At 43.0% G+C, this 23,146-nt stretch overlaps 1 protein-coding gene across 2 annotated transcripts in view; it reads right to left on the reverse strand.

Annotated features, from left to right (window-relative positions):
- Positions 1 to 1,743: 1,743 nt before the first annotated feature.
- Positions 1,744 to 23,146, reverse strand: part of LOC128345871 (chondroitin sulfate proteoglycan 4-like) — a 45,660-nt gene continuing 24,257 nt past the window's right edge. For both annotated transcript variants that reach the window (XM_053298470.1, XM_053298471.1), the window contains exons 6-10: positions 17,194 to 17,392; positions 16,670 to 16,801; positions 11,309 to 11,481; positions 6,497 to 6,680; positions 1,744 to 5,373 (exon numbers count right to left, since the gene is read on the reverse strand). In XM_053298470.1, coding sequence (XP_053154445.1) covers positions 3,305 to 5,373; positions 6,497 to 6,680; positions 11,309 to 11,481; positions 16,670 to 16,801; positions 17,194 to 17,392 — 2,757 coding nt within the window. In that variant the 3' untranslated portion in view covers positions 1,744 to 3,304. The remainder of the gene's footprint in view (positions 5,374 to 6,496; positions 6,681 to 11,308; positions 11,482 to 16,669; positions 16,802 to 17,193; positions 17,393 to 23,146) is intronic.

A 23,146-nucleotide genomic window follows, 5' to 3' on the forward strand; every position in this document is an offset into this window, starting at 1 on the left:
TCCTGCCCACATGGATGGCCCCATACAGTGAGGTTATTCACACAATTAAAAACTGTGTTCTACCCGGGTTTGGGAGCTGCGTGCGCTCCCAATTTTTGGTTGTGTGGAAGCAAGGTAGGAGGAAAACCTGGGTGGCTTATCTCCCACCTTGCTTCCCCACAATCACTTCCACCCAGGTTTTCCTCTTGCTTCTACATAAACAGAAATTGGGAGCACACAATGCTCTCAAACCCGGGTAGAACACTGTTTTTGACTGTGTGAATGACCTCAGCGTGGCTCTACACACAATTGCAGAGTTAACCTGGTTTAAGGGAGGGCTGTTTTTGAATGTTTGCTGCCGGGAGCCACGTGGCTCCCATTGCAGCAGATAACCGCGTGGAACCGGGCTGGCCTCCCTTATCCGGTTCCACGTGGTTGTGAGAAGAGCCTCAGTATTTTATATATCAAACTGATTGTAAGTAATGGAATTCAGTATGAGTGTGTGTGTGTGTGTGTGTGTGTGTGTGTGTGTGTGTGTGTGTATTTTAAATGGTTCCCTTCAGAGATGGGGCCAGTCTAGGAAGAGCATCTGCAAGTTTGCATGCTGAAGGTTCCAAGTACCTTCCCTGACATCTCCAGATAGGGCTAGGAGAGACTCCTGTCTGTAACCTTGGAGAAGCTGCAGCCAGTCTGTGTATACAATGCTGAGCTAGAAGGACAAAGGGGCTAAGTGTAAGACAACTTCCTATGTTCATTTCTGAAACTGTTGAAATCAGTACAAATGTTGTCATTGGCTAAAAAATAAATAAAAAAAAAGGAAAGGTTGGATCCTTCCAATGAGTTGTTCAGGAAATATTTCTCCAAAACAAATATGCCTTAGAAAGTGTAACTGTAAGTTTAAGTAGTGCAATTTCAATTAAGCTGGAATAAAGTAACATACTGAATGATCTACAAAATATTGTGTGGTATTTTAAGCACTGTAAAAAGTCAGATCTTCATTGCTTGTGAGCCACCAGAATCACATCTGCTGCTGCTGCTTCCTGCCTGGGAATGAAAAAATCAGAAATTTGTCAAGCACCCGAGAGGCCAGAATTTATGGCTGCTGAGCTCCATTTCACTTTGTGATCCTTTTTAAATTTCACCTTGAGACTATTCACACGTATGTGCAGAACTGGGCTAAGGGAGCCCAGCCCGGCTTTGCACATGCAAGTGAATTGCCGGGATCGGACCTGATCCCGGTGGCTCCACGGCAGCAAACCCACCTTAACCCACTGCTCCCTTAACCTGGTTTTTTTGCTCATGTGGCAGCCGACGTGGCTGCCACACTGTGGGGAGCCTGGGGATGGGAGGGGGGATTCCAATCATGCATCATGCATTTGCACAGTGCATCCTGGTAGTTCCAGAGGCCCTCCCCACTGCCTTGGCGTGCAGGGAATTATCTGGGCATGCAGGGACTGCACCCAGCAACAGCACCATGATCGTCTTTGGGGAGGGTAAGTTTAATCCACTCTCCCTGCAGACCGCCCTCTAGCCCTTCTCACAGATCGTGAGAAGAGGCTCCTTGAATTCCCGCCACAACACATCTGGAAAGCAAAAACAATGTGCTATATAGTAAAGGCCAAAATCTCTGCTCTCAGTTACACAGAACTCTTATTGACTTCCAACTGAACTAATTCCACTTATGCAACTCGGACAGAATTTTGGCCCTGACCTGGCAGTATTCAGGAGGATACATTTCTCTAGACAACACCATAAACATAAAGATAATGTTGCAGACTGGCCGACGGCCACACATATTTGCCGTATGGATAAAGGGGAAGCATGCATTTTTAAACAACATTCTGCAAGGCTGTCCAAGTCTCATGGTTTATAACAATAAATAAGTGAAGAAGTAAATGCTCACAGTAGCAAGTGTTTTATGCCAACAATTTTAAGTGCTCAGAAAAATAATGGGTTTCTTGCTTAGTGACCTAAACAAATACCTGTCACAATAATCACAGTTTTGTTTGTCTTAGCCTTGGCCTTCAAACTGTGCGGAGGTCAAAATGACATTGTAGAGATTAGCACCATGGCCATTATTTGGAAAAAACATCCACATCCTATTGAAAGCAAGTCGGCTCAGGATGTGGGAGAAGAATGCAACATTACGGATAACAAGTTTGATTTAAAAAAATAAAGTTAGCACATAGGAACATATGTACACATTCCTGCAAGATTGCAGAACTAATATAGTATTCTGCCAACAACTGAACCACAAATCACCTAATTACCCATGGCATTCAAATGCTAAACATGAAACGCTGAAGCCACAGGACACAGTGGTATGCACTCACCAAGTGGGTTAGTTCATATGTAACAGCAAAACATAGCTTGGCATTACATGAATGAGCCCTCTACTCAGACACTTCTTGTGCGCTCTGCTTGATTAATAACTTCCGCTTTTTCCTTTTGGCAAACCATAGCTTGCCATCAGATATGAACTGGCAACTGTAGTGCAGTTTTCACAAGCCCTGAAAAATGGAACTGGAAACCAGGGTTTGATTACTGGTCATATGAATGAGCACAGGGATCATGCCCAGTGGCAGACTGGGTCTTTACATGTTTGGTTTTACATCTCATCGGATCCATAGTGTTGGGGCCGGACCAGCAATCTGCCAGTATCTGAACTCAGACTTTGGATGGACATTTTCCATCTCAGAGTCCTTGCTGTTCACTGCTGGAACATGAAGCATGAGCTGGATCTGTAGCTTCGCCCAGGTCCCAAAGTGCAACAGGCAGAAGTCACTGCTCTGTTGACCGGAACAGAAAGGAATCTTCATTTGTGCATTCCTATATCCTGATACTCCCTTATTAGTCATCTATATATCCTCGCATTTTGTTCTTTATATAAATTATTTATTGTTTTCTATATTATTCAGGAATCTGTTATACATTCTGTTATCGAAATATATATCTCTATTTATTAGGTACTCTGTTTTGTGTTATATCTATATTGGGTACTTACCCTTTTCATTTTCTGGTTCAGGGGTTCCCATGCTTGGGTGCCCAGATGTAGTTGGACTACAACTGCCATCATGACTTTGGCCATTGTGGATAGGCATGACGGGAATTGTAGCCCAACATCTGGGCATGCAAGGTTGGGAACCCCTGGTCTTGCCTGAGCTGCTAGTGATACAACAGTCAGGGAATGCATATTTTTAACTCCAAATAAACAGGTATAATAAAGAACAGCCAAATGTCAATATTAGATACAGCAGTCCTCATGTTTCTCAAAGTAGTCCACATATATAGTCCAAAGTAGTCCACGTGTTTCTCCAGTAGCACACTACACCCAATACTGATTGCATTTCAAAGCTGGGTTGGTTTTACAACCGTGTTGGATCATGCCTGGGTCAAGTTTGGACCAGGGACTTTGTTGAAGACCTTTTGGAGCTGGAGCTGGTGCAGGTGGGACAGGATGAAACTGCTCCTGTCTGATGGCCACAAAGGGGACAGCGGCTGTGTTGCCTGTAACTTTTATAATGGGTGTCACTGTGACAGTAGGGACGGTTAAGCTCCTCTCTGGACAAAAGACTGGGCTGCTGGGAACTGTTAGCGGCTGGTCTGCAATAAGGAGTTTTGCTTTTGTGCGTTTGTGACACAGGAGGAAGATGCAAAAAGCAACGGCTGCCACAGTGAATACAATTGCCACAGAGGCAAGTGGGACAATGATAAGCAGTCGACTGCTGTTATCCTGAGGCTGAACCGAGGTGCTTGTGGAGCTTGTTTTCATCGTTGTCTTGGCCCAAATAGATCTTCCTCTTGCAACTTCTTCAGCAAACAAGACATCGTTATCGTCTTGATGCCCCCAGCGATTTCGGTTGCGCCACCAGGTCTGTGCCGTCTGTCCTGGTGCTTGTGTGTGTGCCTCATCCTTTGGAAGAAGCGGAGGTTCATTTGTTGTCATGGTATAACTCTTTAAAATGCTTGCAATGGTTAAGAGGTGTGCACTAGTTTGCACTTCTGATGTAAGTGCTTGGACTAGTAAAGGACTCTGTGGCACTATGCCATAATAAAAGTGACCTGTGGCAGGCTGCACATTGTCTGCTCTGAGTCTAAATGTGAAGGAGTCATTTAATACATCAACGCCAGTCATGCTGGCATTGACTTCAAGGAATATAACACCACGGTCAATGTCACCCTGTGTGAATACAGACAGTCCTTCACTTTTAGTGTTGGCTAATGACCTCCTTACCACTCTTCCATAGGCGGGAGGCACAATCACTTCAAACCTGGGGTTGCTATTTGTCAGGTTTGCTAACTGGGTAGCATCTAAGTCGCTAGTCTTTAGTCTGTAAGCCATCCAATTTGGAATGTTCAAGACTGGTGCCATTTGCACAAGAGGCTGTATTGTGATATTCAGAACCTGTCCTGTTAGATTATGGTCTCGGGTGATCACCGCAAATTCCAGCCTGTCTCTAGATGTGGTGAGGTCTGTCATACGATACAGCAGTCTCCCTGCATATAAATCTGCTTGCTGAAACTTCATCACCTCTTTGTTGCTAACCAGTAGATGCCCATTTCTGAGGGGCTCTGTTACTTCAAAGCTGATCTCAGTGTTTTTTCTGTTGGTTGTAGCTGAAAGCTGCATGTTTGTAATAGCAACAGTGTTCTGTCCCTGAAGAAGTACCACCTCTGTCAAATTGACCAAGGTGACGGATGCGGGCGTAACTTCAAGATTAAAGAGTTTGTACAGAGGACGGTGTGTCCCATCTGTCACACTAAAGTAGAAAACACCTGATGAAGTACTTCCATCTTGTACAAACAATACCCTGCCATTATCAACATCAGCTTGGGTGAAATCTTTGATGGATTCATTGAGAAGAGACCTCAGCGTTATGTAGCCATTTTGGGGACTGCTTAGGATGGTGTATTTGATCTCTTCTGGGGTGTTATCTGCATCTTCAACTTTCAAGTTTTCTGGCCCCAGAACTGCTGTATCACCTTGTAAAACGTTCAAATGTAGCACTTTAGTCTTTAGCTCTGGAGCTTGGTCATTCACTGGTACAATTGTGATATTAAATTTCTCTTCTAAAACATCTGAAACGGACTTTGTTGCAGACTTGCCTTTCTGGTTTAACCACACAGCAAAGGCAAACTGATCTGCGAGTGATTCAGAGCCATCATGTATGTAGGTGATGCCAAATTTGTCAATGATGTATTGAGAGAAATTAGGCTTCTCTCTGGTAATACTTCTTTCTCCTACAACAATTCTGCCATGTTGGGGCAATGATGTAACTTGATACCACACTTCATATGCAGGACGTTGTGCCTCAGGGAATTTAAGCAACAGATTTGAAGCATCTAGGTTAGTTTTGTCAATTGAAACTTTGGCTCCTTCCTGGACAACAGCACCTGCAACAAAAAAGAAAAAAGAAACAGCAATTTAACAAACAAACAAACATCAGTTGGCAGTTGGCAGATTCTGGAGGGGGATGGGGGATCAAAATTTGTCCCAGATAACACTATTATAGTGAGCAGGGGAAACACAATCTTCTCCCTGGAGTTCTAACCAGGGCAGAATCCATTGATTTCTGGGAACAATTCAAGTGGGTTAAATGGTGTAAATTTTCCTGAATGGAAGCCAGACACAAGACTAAAGGAGGAGACTGAAAAAGAGAGAGTTCGGCTCTTAGACTGGGAATAGCTAGAAAATGCGGCTTATAGAATCAGCCAGTATGCTGTTCTAACTGAAGAAAAGTATTCTTTTTCTGTTTTGGATAGCGAAACTACAACAGAAAAAGAAAACAAAGGGCAGCCCCAATGTGATATAGCAGGTAAATAAAGGGGCTATTCTGACAATCAGCAAAAATCGGGCTCCGCTAGCCTGATTTTTGCCAATCGTCAGAACCACCGGGCTCACAGCCGAGCCCGGTGGTTCTGGAGTGGCTAACCCGCTCCTGTAGCCTGCCCCTTAGCCCGGGTTTGTGGAGCGAGCGCTCCGCAAACCCGGGCTATCTGCTCGTGAGTAGCCGCGGTGCGGCTCCATGGCGTGGCTACTTGTGAGTAGACCCCCGACCGGGAGGCGAAAAGGGTCTCCCCAGTATGCCCTCCACGCTCGCGCAGGGCATATTGGGGCTTGCGGGGGCCGCGCAGCCCCCGAGCTCCCCAGCCCCCGCCGGCTCTGTCTCAGAGCCGACAATCGTGTGGGTGGCCGATCCGGCCGCCCAGGGCTCCCTCCCTGCTTGTGAGTGGGGAGAGTGGGCTTAGCCCGCTCTTCCTGCTCACAGCCCCCAACTGGGTCTCAGGGATCGTGAGACCCAGTCCAATGTTTGAACTCTGAACTCAGCCAGGAATCCGGCTACCAATTGTGGTTAGCCATGAAGCTAACTGAATGGCCTTGGCCTCATCATTTTCTCTCAGTCCTAACCTACTTCACAAGGTTGTTGTGAGGATAAATAGAGATAACCCCATGCATGCCTTTTTGAGATTTTTGAACAGGTGCAATACATACGTGATTTAAGTAAATTGGTTTTACCTGTGTTTGCAAGTAGCCGGCTGCTCTGATCATGCCCTTTAATATCATAAGAAATATTAATGTGAAACACCTGGGGACCCAGGGCTGCTGGTGGGGAGGAGACTGTAAATGTAAAATAATCCTGTGTATTCCAGCCAATGGCTTCTTTGTTTGTGTGTTCATAGAGGACCATACCGTCATTCACCTGTCCAGGGGAGAACAAAAACGAGCACCATAATGTGCAGGTATGGCAACAAAATTCAGCCTAGATACATTTTCAGTTAAAGCTTTGGCCTGCAATAAAGAATTACTTCATAGGTGGAATTTGGCCAAACCTCAGGGTTAAAACCTATAATCCTGTGAAAATGCTGTGGGAACTCTATGACCGCAAGACCTTAATTCTGTGTGTCATTCAAGAGATTTACCCTCAAGCCGGCAAATAAATTTGTTGGCCTGCTGAGATGACTGCTTGGAGTCTTTGGAGATCAGTTCAAAGGGTGCTTTCACAACAGTGACAGTAAGAACACCTTTTAATCTATAATCCCTCACTCATGAATATTTTTGATGGGGAAAACAAAGTATGTTTTTTACTTTAGATTGTAGTTTTAATCTTATATAGTGAGCAGGAGCCAGCATGGTCTAGTGGTTAGAGTGCTGGACTAGGACGGGAGATCCGAGTTCAAATCCCCATTCAGCCATGATACTTGCTGGGTGACTCTGGGCCAGTCACTTCGCTTTCAGCCTAACCTACTTCACAAGGTTGTTGTGAGGAGAAACTTAAGTATGTAATGCACCGCTCTGGGCTCCTTGGAGGAAGAGCGGGCTATAAAATGAAATAATAATAAAATAATAACAATAAATGTAATGCATACAGGTGCCCTTGTTATCCGCGGTTTCGGCACTCGCAGCTTTGTATCCACAGTTGGGCAATATATACCCGACCTCGTTATCTGCAGTATGCGGTTTCACGTATCGACGATTTTCAGCAGTGCAGTTCTGTCCTTACATAGTCGTACTCCTGCTGCATGTGCCCATGGGTTGTGAGAGGAGTTTGGAAGAGGACAATGGCGTGCTTTGGTCTTCATGTTTAGAGTATTTTGTGCTTCCAGAAGCAATTTTGGGTAGCCTTTGGTATCTTTAGGGAGCCATTGGGAGCCTCTTTTGAGTCATTCCAGTGGAGCATGTTGGAGTCATTTTCTGGAGCCTCTTGCAGCACTGTGCTGCCCTCCTAAGATGCTAATTAACACTTTTATAAATTTAATTTTGATGAGATGTTTTAAAATTAAATTCAAATTAAATATTAATTTTAATTTTGATAATTACAGTACTGTATTGCTTAATTTAAACTGCAATTAAAATAGATTTTAATTATCCATTTATTCTCCTCTCACTCCTTGATTCTCACACACTCCTCTGTGTGTGTTTACTTAAAATTGATTTAATTTTGTGTTGCCTCTTTGGTCAACCTACTAACCAAACAGACCAAGAGCTTGTGCTGCTAAGTGCTGGACTTCAACTGTAGGATGAGGAAACATCATGATTACACATTACTGGATAAACTGGGGGGGGGGCATTGCTGGAGTGGCTAGAGAGCAGGAGAGCATAAGATCTGAGGTGGCCAAGGTAGAGTGCTGTGCTCCGTCATTTCTGCTTTACCCTGTCTTTTTGGTGATTTTTTTGATCACTTTCCTGGGCTCTGGAATCTAAAGGTGATCACTTTCCTGGGCTCTGGAATCTAATCCTCCAATTCCCATTGACTTAAGGTTTCATTATTTGCAGTTTATTTATGTGCTATTGTTGGTCAGAACGGAACCCCTGTGAATAACGAGGGCCACCTGTACATTGTGGTGAACTTAAAATGTTTATACCCATTCACAGGCTGAAAAATTGTGGGTGTGGTACACTGAGAGGGATTTTCAGGTGTGGAAGAGCAAAACTTATTGTTGGCAGTGGTGCTCCTCCTAACAGCTGCCTGCCGCCATTTTATACCTCAGAATACTATTCAGAATAATGTTGTGTAGTTACATAGCATTGTTCTGAAGAATATTCTGATAAAAATAGTGCCTTCCCCCAGCCCCAAATTCCTTGGTTCTGATTTGCTCCTGACTTGCTTCCTTGTCTTGATTCCTGGTCTGACTTCTGGCTCTGACTCTTGGCTTTATTCCTGACTCTGGATCCTTGACTTTGTCTTCTGGCTTCACTCCTGACTTGCAATCTGTTCCTGACTTCTAACTCTTCTTCTCATTTGTATTTGTTCTAAGATCATAATAAATTTAAATGATGATGATATTAATGCTCGGTGACATGAAGTTTATTGGCCTCTGAGAAGAATCAGGTGTTCCCCCCTCTCCCCCGACCCCGCTCATTATCTCTCTGCCAGTCAGGGAACTGTGTGTAATCACATCTAAGGAATTTTACAGCTGGGGAACTGAGGTTTTCATCTGTGCTCATTTGTTTTACTTAGTAGAGGATGGTGTGTCACACCAAAATGTCTTATGTTTACCAACTTTTAGGGTTTTTTGTTTGCGCAATAAAATGTCTTTTTGTTGAGTTTGGCGTTAATATGCGCATTGCATCACCGACATATCGACTTATTTGTTGATGATGATTTCTGACTCTTCTGCAGTTGCTGCCCACCCCTGATACATTACTATCAGTCCAAAGCAAGTGGAGGCACAAAATAAGATAAGGAAGAGCCAGTGTTGGCTTTCATTTTTACTCCGCACCCCAAGATTTTGAGCCTAGAGTTTCATCTCAGTCTTAAGCATACTTAGGTTTTTAATTTAAATGACAATAGCAGGAGATACAAAAAGCTGATTTAAACATCCCATATGCAAATGGACAAGTAATCATCTTACTAGATCCTGATCAAATGTACTTATTTCTTTTCCTTCCAGCTTCCTGTAGACTCCACTGCTACTCCCCGCAAAGTCTTCACCAATGAATATAATACTCCTCTCCAATAGTGCTGTCAAATTCTCATATGAATGAGACATATTATTATTATGGCTTCAGTGTTTTGTCAATTAACCAGATTTATTGATTTTGAGTGACTGAAAGTCACCCCTGACTTATCAACTTTCAAAATTATTTGTAAATGTAAAGTGTGCCGTCAAGTCAGTTTTGGTATTCTTGGTGCCCACAGAGCCCTGTGGTTTTCTTTGGTAGAATACAGGAGGGGTTTACCATTGCCTCCTCCCGCACAGTATGAGATGATGCCTTTCAGCATCTTCCTATATCGCTGCTGCCTGATATAAGTGTTTCCCATAGTCTGGGAAACATACCAGCGGGGATTTGAATCAGCAACCTTCTGCTTGTTAGTCAAGCATTTCCCTGCTGTGCCATTGGTAAGCCTCATAAAAACTATATCATTTTCAGAGGCATTCCTTCTGTGACAGAGAGAACTGGGGATGCCTCTTCTAAGATGATACTAGCAATTGCACAGGCATATCTTACATACAATCAAAAATGCTTTAAAAAACACACACACCCCTCATTTTTCCCCTAAGGCAAATTCAACCAATCAATAATCACTTACCATTGATTGTGTAAAACCTGACATATCTCATTCATTATGATCAGAGAACTGGCTAACAGCCTTAATCCTTTGCACGTGTACTGAGAAGCAAGTCCCAATTTGTCAAATGGGCCTTACTTCCAGGAAAATGTGCACAGGATTGTAGCCTAAACCTGATATGATTAGCTGAGTAACAGTGCAGTTAGAAACATGTGTATGCAGAATAAATTCCCACTGAGCTCTTTGGGACTTACTCCCAACTAAGGATTGTAGCCAAAGACTTCTTCAATTGTGAAAGCCTAATTATTACTCCCATATGACAGACTGTGGGGGCGAAGAGCTCAGGCAGTGGAAGAGCAGCTTGTCCTAAGGCCACCTAGTGAGTTTATGACAGAGACATGATTTGAACCCGGGACTTCATGGTTCAGCTTGCAGTGCAATTCCATGCATGTTTCAGAAGCAGGTCCCACTGTGTTCAATTAAGTTTTCTTCAAAGTAATGTGCAAAGGATTGCAGCCTCAATCTCTTAGCCACCGGTGTTATAGAAAGCCCATATAAATATGAGGGACTATAACAAATATAAATGTGTTTTCTATATCTTTACTTATTTTTCCTTGATTTTCTGCTCCCTTTCCTTTTTTGCGTCTAGCAAATATTTACATTATCCCAACCCACCTTTTGTATTTGACTTAACAATCCATTTAATTATTATCCCTGGCTAGCTTCTGCCCGTATTGGTCAGAGGTAAGCTGTAAGATCAATATGGGCAGAAGCTAGGCAGGAATAATAATTAAATGGTATGTTAAGCCAAATACAAAGGGTGGGTTGGGATAATGTAAATATTTGCTAGACCCAAAAAAGGAAAGGGAGCAGAAAATCAAAGAAAAATAAGCAAAGACACAGAAAACATTGGTCAGAGGTAAACTGTAAGAACGGCCACCTAATGGCGCAGCAGGGAAATGACTTGACTAGCAAGCCAGAGATTGCCAGTTTGAATCCCCGCTGGTATGTTTCCCAGACTATGGGAAACACCAATATCGGGCAGCAGTGACATATGAAGGTGCCGAAAGGTATCATCTCATACTGTGTGGGAGATGGCAATGGTAAACCCTCCTGTATTCTAACAAAGACAACCACAGGGCCCTGTGGTCGCCATGAGTCGACACGGACTTGACGGCACACTTTATAAGCTGCAAGAACCTTGCTCTCAAAATATTATCATACTCACTTGAAGGTGTTTATAAAAATAATAGTCAACTAGGAGCAGTCTGTAATAAAAGCATGTTACTAACGCCCATTGTAAAACGAATGCTTACCATAGATTGCGTAAACCTTGAAATATCTTGTGTGCTATTACCAGAGAGGACACTGATGAGTCTTCCAAGTTTGGGGGGCTTTGCAACTGTAAAAACAATAGTTCTGTTTTCTGCCTCAATAGCATCATTTGTTATAGCTTTCAGATTGTTGGAAGTTAGTGGTTTCCTGGAACCTGAATAATCACGATAACAACAGTACAAAGGTGCGTTAATGCCATTGTGTTTATCACTATGGATTTTTCCTTTCTAATTCTCATCTGTCCCTCCCAAGCCCTGTTCTTGAGCATGTTATTACTTTGTTATAACAAGAAAGTTTGTATTCAATCCATTCATTCAAATATTTTAAGTTAAAAGCAGACATATGCAAGGTTATGGCTCTAAGTATATTGCAACTATATGGAAGATATGAAGGTGCTTTAATCCAAATTAAATCATTAGTCCATCTAGGTCAGTAATGTCTACACTGTATTGGCAACAACTCTCCAAGATTTCATATTGGGGTCTTTCTCAACCCTCCCAGGAGATGCTAGGGATTGAACCTGGGACCTCCTCCATGAATAGCATGTGCTCCAGCTCAGGGGACAATGGGGCAAGGGGGGACGATTGTCCCTAGGCCGCCAGGATCGGGAGGGCCACCAAGGCATTCCTTCGCCCTCGGCCAGGGTGCCCCCTTGCTCCCTCCTACACTCAGCCAGTGGAAAAAAGTGCTGGCTGGCTGGGAGCACAAGGCACACCCCTCTGCTCCTGAAACCGAAATGCTGGCTGTGCTGGGGGGGAAAGCCCAGCCAGCCAGGGTTTCAATGACTGGGGAGGGATGGGAGAGGGTCTGAACAGATCTTCTCCCAAGCATTGGCATCTTACACCAGAGGCAAGGAGGCAGAGCCAATGCTGAGGACAGGGCCAGTCAGCTCCTAGAGTGTTTTCCAAGTCAGCGGTTTGTTGAATCACTGACTGAGAACTCCTTTGCTGTCTCCTCAACAAGGCAGGGAAAGGAGCTCTCAGCAATTCCATGAACCTGCTCTAGCTCTGAGATACAGCTACCCTCCCCAAATAATTAATATTTACTATCAGCCACTCTATGAATATTTTCAAGTATGGCAGTAAAAGTGCTTTGTCATCTGTATCCATAATACAAATCAAAAACCTACATGGACTAGAATGTACATTCAGTTTAACAGTGGCCCCCTTCCACATTTTAGTTGGCATGTACAACGTTCATGCCCGCCACATGCGCATGGATGCTGGGAGAGATGCTCAAAGGCTTTTTTGGTTTTATGTATGAAAATATCCTTTGCATTACTTGCCTAACATTTATGTCCGAGTCCCACTCTAAAGGAATTAACTTTGGAGCACTGGGACTCTATCTTGTTTACTTTTGGAGACTAGAACTCATATACTGAATGTATTTATTTTATTCAGTTTTTACATTTATATCCCGCTCTCCAACTCAACAACCCCGTGAGGTAGGTTAGGCGGAGAGTAAGTGACTTGCCCAAAGTCACCCAGTGAGTTTTATGGCTGGATGGGGATTCGAACTCTAGTCTCTCCAGTCCTGGTCCAACACTCTAACTGCGGCACAAGCTGAGCTGATTTGGGGCAGCTTATCTTTGCCCTTTGAACCATGGGGCCAAGTGTGCACTGGATCCCATGTCTGTGTGTGTCTTGAATGGAATAAAAGGCATAGTGTGCTCCTGTCATCTTTTTTCAAATTGGTCAGCAAGCTGCTTTTGCTATTCTTTTCTCCCAAGTGCCTTAAAGTGTGTCACATTTTTAAATCTGCCTGCCTTTGGTTTCAAGATGAGAGTGTCATAGATTCAACAGTCTTGGTGTTTATCTAGAAACCAGCTGAAACATGCAGAAATTGCATCTAGTAAACTCATTCTGGATTGTACCACTTCAGATTGCAGGTAGGGGATTACTTATTTGATTGCGTCTCTGTGTAGAGAGCTCTCTGCACACAGAAAGCTTGCCAGAGAAAACTATTTTAACTTAGCCTTATTCCTGATCCCTTATCACTTTCCATATACAGGGACTTTTTTTTTTTTTTTAAAGTGGGGGAACATTAAAAGTGTGACTCTCCCACTTACAGTCTTAAGTGTTATGATCCAAATAGACTGTACCACACATCACATTCGCATATCTGAATTCACCCTTTTTATTGACAGAGAAGTTCTTTCATCAGTTTCAGATGGCTATAGTGGCAACATGTAAAATAATTTTAAAAAATAATGATGAAGAAAGTTGATTTTAATTCTAGTAGTGACTGTAAAGCACTACAGCCAAACAGGATCTAAAAATGCAATATTGGGATAGAGAAATCAAAGCAGAGAACTAACTGATGTACGTTTCCAGAAAAACAATGTATAATCCACAACCCATAATGATGTATTTCACCAGAAATAATATACGTATTTGTGTGGTTAAGAAGTAAAAGATCTTTGTTGCTATGTCATGTGCTCAACAGATGGCAATTATGTAATAGGTCAAACAGGCCAACCAGGAACCCATCCAAACTTACAGAAAAGAAAGGAGAAGCAAAGAAAGTCAAAGAAAATAATTTCTTAACTAGTCCATGTTCAGCAAATTTTAAAAAGTGGAATGGCAAAACATCTGTATTGTCAGATAGCTTGTATGGATCTTTTGGCAGTAGTCTTGAATGCTGGCTAGATAACTTTGTCTTCATACAAATATAAGAATGGTTCTTATTGTTTTTAACTGATGTTAATGTTTAATAGCGGCAATCAACTCATCTTGCAGCAGTGGATTCTAATTTATCAATGACATGCTGTCTGAAGAAGTACGTTCTTCCGTCTGTCCTGAATCTGTTGTTAGCCATTTTCAGTGGATAACCCTCAAATTCTAGTGTTCTGCAAGAACTATCCATTTTTTCCACACTATGCATAATATTATATTAATATGAATGACTGTTTTTAGATCACAGAACATAAGATTTTTATTTCAGGAGCACGGGACGACATCCAGCCTAATGAAGGGCTTGTGCAGCAAGCACTATGTGGGACAGGTTATTTTTGTTCACCTCCCTTTCCGTCTGAAGCCCATTGTGACTCCGGGAAATATGTCACTGAGGCCTGCATGACCCTCAGGGACATATCATAGAGGGCCACAGTGGGATTAAGAGGGAAGAGGAGATCAATGAAATCATCTCTCCCTTGTAGTGCATGTATTGCACTAGCACTTTGTTAGTCTTTATGTCAGCCACTGTTTACTTTCACCCCTGAGGCAGAGCCAGGAAGGTCAGGGCCAGAGCAGAACCTAATGGGGGGCCAAGTGCAGACCTAGAACTTTACTGGAGTTTACTGATTTGGATAATCTGGAGTTTATTCTGTGGCAGAACACAGATTTACTGTGTCCCCACAAAATACTGGCTGGCTGGTAACCTTAATAATTGTAGGGCCTTAATTTCAGTGGAAGAGAAACAACTGTTGGGGCACAAGAACTAGGACTGCTACTCCACCCGCCCCCACCCGCCCCAGTAGAGTTCCTGTGCCTTTAATAGAGGCTTAGCAGGCAGAAATGAAACAGATGGCAGCTTTCCCTAGATGGAAACAAATGAGGGTTGAGCGCCACCTGTTGAAGTTCTGCCTGTTATGCAGCTGTTAGACTGAATGCTTGCCAGAAAAAGAGAGTAATCCTAACAAGACTTGAGCAAATCTGAAACCAATATTTGTAATTGTTTAGGCTGGTCTAAAGACCATAATAAACCATCTGTCTGTCAGTCTATAATTGCATGCCTCCCCTTGACTGCCTGTAAATGGTACCAGAGAATAACTTGTTACATACTTGTAGTTAGAAGTAATGTGGAGGGGAAACCATGGCCGAACATCACAACTCCAAGTAAAACTCTTCCTTGGGACCTGACCTTTCTAAAGTGATGCCACTGCACATACTGCTGCATATGGGATGCCAGCGCTTTGCAACCTTAGGGAGCAGGTTTGTGCAAAGACTCAGCTTTGATTAGTTGAAGCCAAACCATGTCCACATTGCCCCTAGCCAGGGGCATAGCTAGGGAAGAGGGGGCCCATGTTCACCCCTCTCCCGGTGGCCCCTTGGAGTGAGGGAGATAATGAAGAAAATAGGGAGGGGGCAGGGGCAGGGGGGGCGGTTCTTTGAACCCATCTGCTCAATTAAAGCTACACCCCTGCCCCTATATCCACGGGAGGTCAGCTACTTCCACTGCTTGCCTCCTCACAGTGCAGTCCTGTGAAGAGCACCGGGACTCCCTGTGCACCTTCCAAGATGTCACCGGGCCTTCCTGCAGCTCCACTTCCCATGAAGGGCCCTCCCTGGTACTGCGCACAGGACTGCTCATGGGTGGAGAGCTGGTCTTGTGGTAGCAAGCATAAATTGTCCCCTTTGCTAAGCAAGGTCCGCCCTAATTTGCATATAAATGGGAGACTACATGTGTGTAAGAAATTCCCCTCAGGGGATGGGGCTGCTCTGGGAAGAGCATCTATATGCTTGTATGCAGAGGGTTCCAAGTTCCCTCCCTGGCATCTCCCAGATGGTGTTGAAAGATACAATCCTGCCAGCAATCTGGGAGAAGCCGCTGCCAGTCTGTGTAGACAATACTGAGCTAGATGGACCCAACGATCTGACTCGATATAAGGCAGCTTCCTATGTTCCTATGCTCTGTGCAGAAGTAAGCAGTGGGAATAAAATACACAGGGACATTAGTTGTTTCAGTATTTAAGAGTAAGAATGATAATATCATTTTCAAAATATAACACAACTGAGCAGAAAGAGAGAAAATAACTCCAAGAAATCCAGGAGAACCAAAAGGTAAATTCATATGGCCAAAGCTACTTTTAATTTATACAAGCAATTTTCTAATCCCAAAGAGAGAGAAAAGCTCAGCAGTTCATGATTGCAAGCCTAGAGGTGCATAGTTTAAGGCACCGAGAGAACTATTACTCACTTAATGTGGGAGAACTGGCAGAACGCAAAATGATTCCTCCTTCAAAAATCCATCAGGCATAGTTTACTTATAATTATCTTTGGCTTGCTATAAACATTCCTATAAACGTTCATGCCTGAAGCTGTCTTGCACACCAAAAGCAACTCAAGGGACAGCAGTTTAGACTGAAAAGCCTTCATTTGGGAGTGAACATGCAATTTAAAATGCTTGTATGGAGAAAGTTCAGATGACTGCACTGATTCTTTACTGATGACTGGTCACTTTGTTCCAGGATTTCTCAAGCTTAGGTCCCCAGATGTTGCTGGACTATAGATCTCATCATCCCCAGCTACAATAGCCAAAGTTGAGAACCTCTGTTCTGTTCCACAGCGGTTTGCTTTTATTTTCTGGATATTTAAAATTGAAATAAAAATAGAAAGTCCTACCTGGAAATACCCCCAGCCTGTTGTTATTTTCTAGGTGTATACTTAGAGCTTGAGCCGTGATGCTAAAAATTTGTCGGGGTGCAAAATTCAAGCCATCCATAACCTGAAAATTGAAGCCTCCAGACATTGCTCCTAAAGGAAGAGAGGAAGGCATTTTTGTAAAGCCAGAAGTTATTAAGGATGTTCTAGGAGTTTTGAATATGGTACCAATAAGTAGGGGTGTGCACTGAACCGATTGCACTGAAGGGGTGTGCACTGAAGTAGGGGTGCACACTGAAGTAGGGGTGCACACTGAACTGATTGGTTCGGCTTGAATCAGGACTGGATTGGAGCCACCCCGGGTACAATGTAATATAATATTATTATTGTAATATAATAAAAATAGCTTTTCATCAAGAAACGTTCTTGAAAGCAGTTTACATAACAAACCACATCTGAATTACTGTTGGCACACTCCATTATCATCAACAGAGCTTCAAACCTCCATCTCTGACATGTGGAAATTCAATTTATAGATGTCGTACCACTATGGACGAATACCAGTTGTCCTTCCTCAATGTGGGCTTGGGTAAAATTAAGGATACTTTTGTTTGGTGAAGACTTGAGAGCCAAGTGACCATTATTTGGAGGAGAAACAGAATATAAGAGTTCTGCTGGAGTGGAATCTCTGTCTTCTGCACAGAGCTCATTTGTGGTTATTTCAGTGACTGATCCTACCCAGACCTGAGAGAGAGAGAGAGAGAGAGAGAGAGAGAGAGAGAGAGAGAGAACGAACATGAGAACAGGAAATATTACACAAACCAACTCCGCTTATCTGAAGTTGTTAAAATATATAGCTTTGTTATTGAAGCAGCTAACAAGTCAAGAAGTGTTTGTCACTCCAAATCATTTAGAACTTCAAAGACTTGAAACAGACATCAAACTATGCCCTGCATGGAGTGGCATTTGAAGAAACAGGACAAGAAATTATATAGCCTGGAAGCACCTGAATACTTACAAAAGTATTTTGTACGAATCATTCTGGTAGCACCTAAATAGCTATCATGTTTCAATAGTGGCAGTCTTTTTACAGCAGATTTGGTTGGCAGACTGAACTGTGACTGGAAAAAAACAGGGCAATAAAGGAGCCAGGACTCTGCACCTCACAGATGGGGTCACATGAAAGACGCCACACTTAAATGGCTTGGAAGATTGCCCAAATCAATAATACTATCTTGGATATCCTACTTCACCTTGTGGCCACAGGATATATAAGAAACAGACATAGTTAAGAAAGGAATTCTGCATGGTCCCCATACTGATTATTGAGTCCAATTTACTGCATATTGCATACGCTCTATATGAGGGGTGGCCCACTTCAGTATTTTCAGGGACTCTGATTCTCCAGGTGGTTGTGGGCTTGCCTGTCTTGATTCCTGTTTGAAAAGGGTTCCAAGGGGCAGATAAAATGACTTCAAGGGCCTAGTACACATTAATCAATCCAGTTCCATGCTACCTTTTCCTTTCAAAGAAATGATCTGAACTGGCTGGCTAAAAATCACAGCATTCGGAGCGGCACTTGTGCTATTGCACAAATGGAAGCCATTTTCTGCTGTGCTTTCCTCTGCATGTTGATCCTCGCAGTGTAGGGAAGGTGCACATCCAAGGTGACATGTCATATGTCCACATTCATCACACTCCTGCATAAAACCCATGCAGGCTCTATGCAAAAATGGCGGATGGTGATGAATGCAGAAGTGTGTTATTTCACTTCAGGCGTGCACCCTCATGGCTTCTTTGCCGGCAAGGTGCACATGCAATGCTGGAACAAATAAAGGTAGATTCATTACTATTTGACCTGGTGAACTGATCAAAACAACCAGATCAAATCATTCTGTGGCGACTTTCTGAAGACATGACATTTTAATTTGAAGAGTTTACTCTTCATCTTGTAGCATTTTTAGGGCAAAGACAGCAATAGCTGTGCAAGCCATCCTGACGATGTGCTTGCACAAGCAGCAACAAAAATTACATAGCTGAGCAAAATCCTGAAGTTGCTCTCATGTGCAAATGATCCTTGCAACATAAATGGATGGAGGAAGAGGTATTCCAGCAGGAGGTGCACCACTGGTTGTGTATTTTGCTGTGCAAACGCAAGGAAGTTTGCACTAGTCTAGAACACGATTTGCACTAGGGGTGTGCAATTTTGGATTTTTGGTATTTCGATTCGGATCCGAATAAAAACACCCCCAATTCGTTTTTGGGTCCAAATCTGACCCATCCGAATCAACCCAGATTCGATTTGGATCCGAATTAATCCGAATCTGAATAGATTCAGATAAAGAAAACTGGTCCCAGGGCCAAAAGAGTGGGGTGGGGTGGTAGTGCCTAATGGGTGGAGGCTACCACCCAAATTGCAGAGGGATTGGGCAAAGGGCTGATTTTTGGTGAATTGTTGAAGTTTTAGGTTGTTTCTGAGGTGTTCTGAGTATAGATTCTCTGATAGCAAATGAGAGTGGATTCATGGTTTGTACTGAAAATCTCATTTGCTATCAGAGAATCTACACTCAGAGCACCTCAGAAACAACAGAAGCCTGTACCACATGGGTTAGAAACCCATGGGGGTAGTTGGCACCCTATGTGCACTACACCACCACTTGCTCTGGGCCACGCCATCACCCCCCAAGTACAGTTATGGGGCTGCTGAAACCTCCATTATACCTTATGAGGAAAAACCTTAAAGACACGTAAACTTCAACAAATCACCCAAAATCAGCCCTCTGCCCAAATCCTTTGAAAAAATTCTGGTAGCTTCCTTGCCCCCCTTGGGTACTACCACCAACCCCACACCGATCTAGGACAACCCTTTCCCCCTGATGTGAAGTGATACATCTCCATTATACCTTACGGGGGGAAACCTTAAAGACGCGTAAACTTCAACAATTCACCAAAAATCAGCCCTTTGCCCAATCCCTCTGCAATTTGGGTGGTAGCCTCCACCCATTAGGCTCTACCATTCCACCCCACTCTTCCGCCCCAGATCCCACTTTATGCCCCAACTCTGCCCCAAAGACACTAAAACTTCAACAATTCACCAAAAATCAGCCCTTTGCCCAGTCCCTTTGCAATTTGGGTGGTAGCCTCCACTCATTAGGCACTACCACCCCACCCTTGGCCCTGGGACCCGAAATTCAAGTAGACGTCAGATCGGACCTTTTTGCATTGAAGTCAATGGGAGGCAAAAAGGTGGGAAATTCAAATAGACATCATTGCTCAAAATGGAGGGGGAAGAAGAAGCACTTTATCAACCACAAAATGGAGGGCCGAAACAATAGATAAGTCAGAGCCGAAATGGGGGGTGATTCGTTTCGGCTCCAAAACATTTTGGGTGGCTAGAAGGGTGATTCGTTTCAGGAATGAATTACCTGAAATCGGCTGTTTCGGGTACAGATCATTCTATACCCAAAACATTTCGCACACCCATAATTTGTATGTCTGTTGCAACTACTGCATGTACCCAAATCCAAGACAAGGTGTCCCCCCCCCCACTTAGTTCTTTCATGTTAAATATGGGGGGAGGTCATCTTGAATTCAGAATCCACATTCTTCTGTAAGATAGATAGATATATATCAGGCAGTATATAAATATGATAAATAAATAAATCTAACCTCTATTTTTTAAGGCATCTTCTTAAACTCAGAGTCACCTTCAATTTGGGTAGATATGGCAGTGCAACATTCTTGCACTAGTGCAATGTCCTTATGTAAGTGCAGGTCAAGATGACAGCCAATAATTATAAATAGATGGACTAAGATATAAAAAGAGCTACTTTAGGCACGCCCAGTAGATTTTTCTACTTTTTAAAAAAGCAGCTGATTAGTATGCTTTATCACAAACTGCTTAAGAAACCCCTCTCAGCTGTGGAGCCTGAAATGGCCCTAAGGCAGTGATATCAGAAACACAAGCTGAATGCACGTTGCCTCACAGTTATTTGAATCCTGGCCATATTTCTTCAGCACAAAACACAACATTTGAAAATGAATGAAGCTAAATGACTGAGGAAAGAGATATTCTACTGCCAATGTCTCCCCTTTCTGTACTTGTAAATCTTCATTTTAAAGTTTCTAAAATACTTTTGAGTATTTTCAGTGTTGCAGTCACTTTTGAGAGGCAGTTGCTGAGGCCTTGGAGTACTGCTGCTGCTTTGGAGCGTGGTGGGGTGGGGTGTGTGCGGGGAAAGAAGCGCCATGGTGGAGGAGAAGAAGCACAAGGGAGGGTAAGGAATGCTGCAGCGGGGAGAAGCAGGGCAGGGGTGTGTGTGTGTGTGTGTGTGTGTGTGCTAAGGGCGGAGGATAAGGACCATCTAGAATCTAGATGGTAAACAACCACAATCTTTGACAAAGTTAGTACTCATACTGAATTTTAAAAATCCAAGTCAAATGATCTCTGCTGACACTTTTGCTAAGGTAAAATAGATTCTCTAATAGTATCTAACTACTCTAACAGTAGATACTCTAATAGTATCAAAATGAATCTCACAAGTGTGTACAGTCTTTAGAGTAATGTTAAGAGTACAAACAAAATTAATCTTGCACACAAAGCAGAAGAGTTCATTCAATTTTGCAATACTGGCTCATTACAGGAAACTAGTTCCTTGTGGCAAGTAGTTCTGGTTTGCTTCCTCAATGCAGGATTGCACCTGGACATTTCTGTGCCATGTCGTCTTAGAAATCTGTGTACATTTCACCACAATTTTCAGGGGTTTTTTTAGGCAAAACTATAATTACAGTTCGATAACACTGCATTTTGGTTCTGTCACATGTATAAACTTTAAGACATTTTAAAAACAATGATGATTTGTAGAATAACCCACCACTCCGATTCTCAGAAATCTTGGTTGCTTTTGCTTTTGCATTAGCTTTTTCTTTCTTAAATTGGAATCTCTGGTTCACTCATTTTTTTAACAGGTAATCCAGACGATGATGTTGTCAGTTTTTGCAGCTCTGGATTTCGTTTCCATTTGGATGGATGACCACATGTGAGTACTGTCTGCTGTAAGATAATTCCCCTTAGGGGATGGGGTGTAGCTCAGTGGCAGAGCATCTGTTTTGCATGCAGAAGGTCCCAGTTCCAATCTCCGGCATCTCCAGATAGGGCTGACAAAGACACCTGCCTGAAACCTTGGAGAACCAGTGTCATTACTGAACTAGATGGGTCAATGGTCTGACTTGGTGCAAGGCAACTTCTTGCATTCCTCGTGTAGACAGGCAAACTGTTATTGAGGCTTTTCAGGGCTGCTCTGCCTTTAACTGGAAGTGTCTGGTTTACAGTCCCACACACTTTATTGCTTCCAATTATTTACCCTGCTAACTGGACAAAGAGGCACCTTTTTAATGTGGTGATTCTCTTCGTTTAGTAGGGGGAGAGCAAGTGGCCCTATCCACTCCCAGAACAGTATATTTCCAGTGACTGTTGTGGGTTTCTATCTTATGTTTCTTTTTTCGATTGTGAGTCCTTTGGGGACAGGGAGCCATCTTTCTTATTCATTCATTCATCCATCTATTATTTTTCTATGTAAACTACTTTGGAAACTTTTGTTGGAAAGTGGTACATAAATATTTGTGATTGTTGTTTAGGGTTAGAGGATTAGTGATGAATAATCTCTTAATTCCCCTTTGGATACTCTCTCTTAATTACCCCCAAATGTCAGTTTCTGCTTCCACAAAGGTGGCTGTGATGTTGGGGGAAGTCTTCAAATTACCAATTTGGTCCAATTATTATTATTTTTTCTTTTCATGTTTTATATTAATTTTTGCTATAAAAATGAAAGGAAATGAGTATGCAAAGCTGTTCTTGTCCTCTTGTAGGAACAGTACCAGACATTCTGAAGAGGCTATTAGGCTCTTCAAGGGGTAATTAAGAGGCCATGAATCACTAATCCTCTGGCCATGATCAACAGGAAGCAATAAAACAGGCAAGACCTGCAAACGGAAACATTTAATTAACACTGGGAAGGACCACTGCTGAATGGAACGTACGCATGAGTATAGAGGGATCTTGGCCATGGGGAAGAGCACTGTTGGTTAATATAGGACTATGTTAAATGCTATGCAAAACTTCCATTGTAATTCTACTACCAGCTAATTACAGAAAAACAGTGGCTCAGCAGTGGCAAATGACTTTGGCGTAGAAAAAACTCAGTTTAGTAGGTCACGAGAGGCGACACAAACATGAATGGGGGTTGTACAAAAGCACAACTTCATAGATTGTGCCAGTGTTCTAAAAACATTGTTGGTGTGAATTTGGTTAACTAGATGAAATAAGCAGCTATGGACAGGGTTTGACAACTGTCCCCTAATAGCATCATATGTAGGGATGTGCATGAAATGCTTCGATTATGTCCCAGGGAGGCTGGAGTTGTACCTTTAAAAGGAGGCAAGCAGGTCTACCTGCTCCTCCGGTGAGCCGCCGCTGCCCCCCCCCCGCCAGTGATGTCG

Source organism: Hemicordylus capensis, chromosome 2 (genome assembly GCF_027244095.1).
Source record: "Hemicordylus capensis ecotype Gifberg chromosome 2, rHemCap1.1.pri, whole genome shotgun sequence".
Taxonomy (NCBI): Eukaryota; Metazoa; Chordata; class Lepidosauria; order Squamata; family Cordylidae; genus Hemicordylus; species Hemicordylus capensis.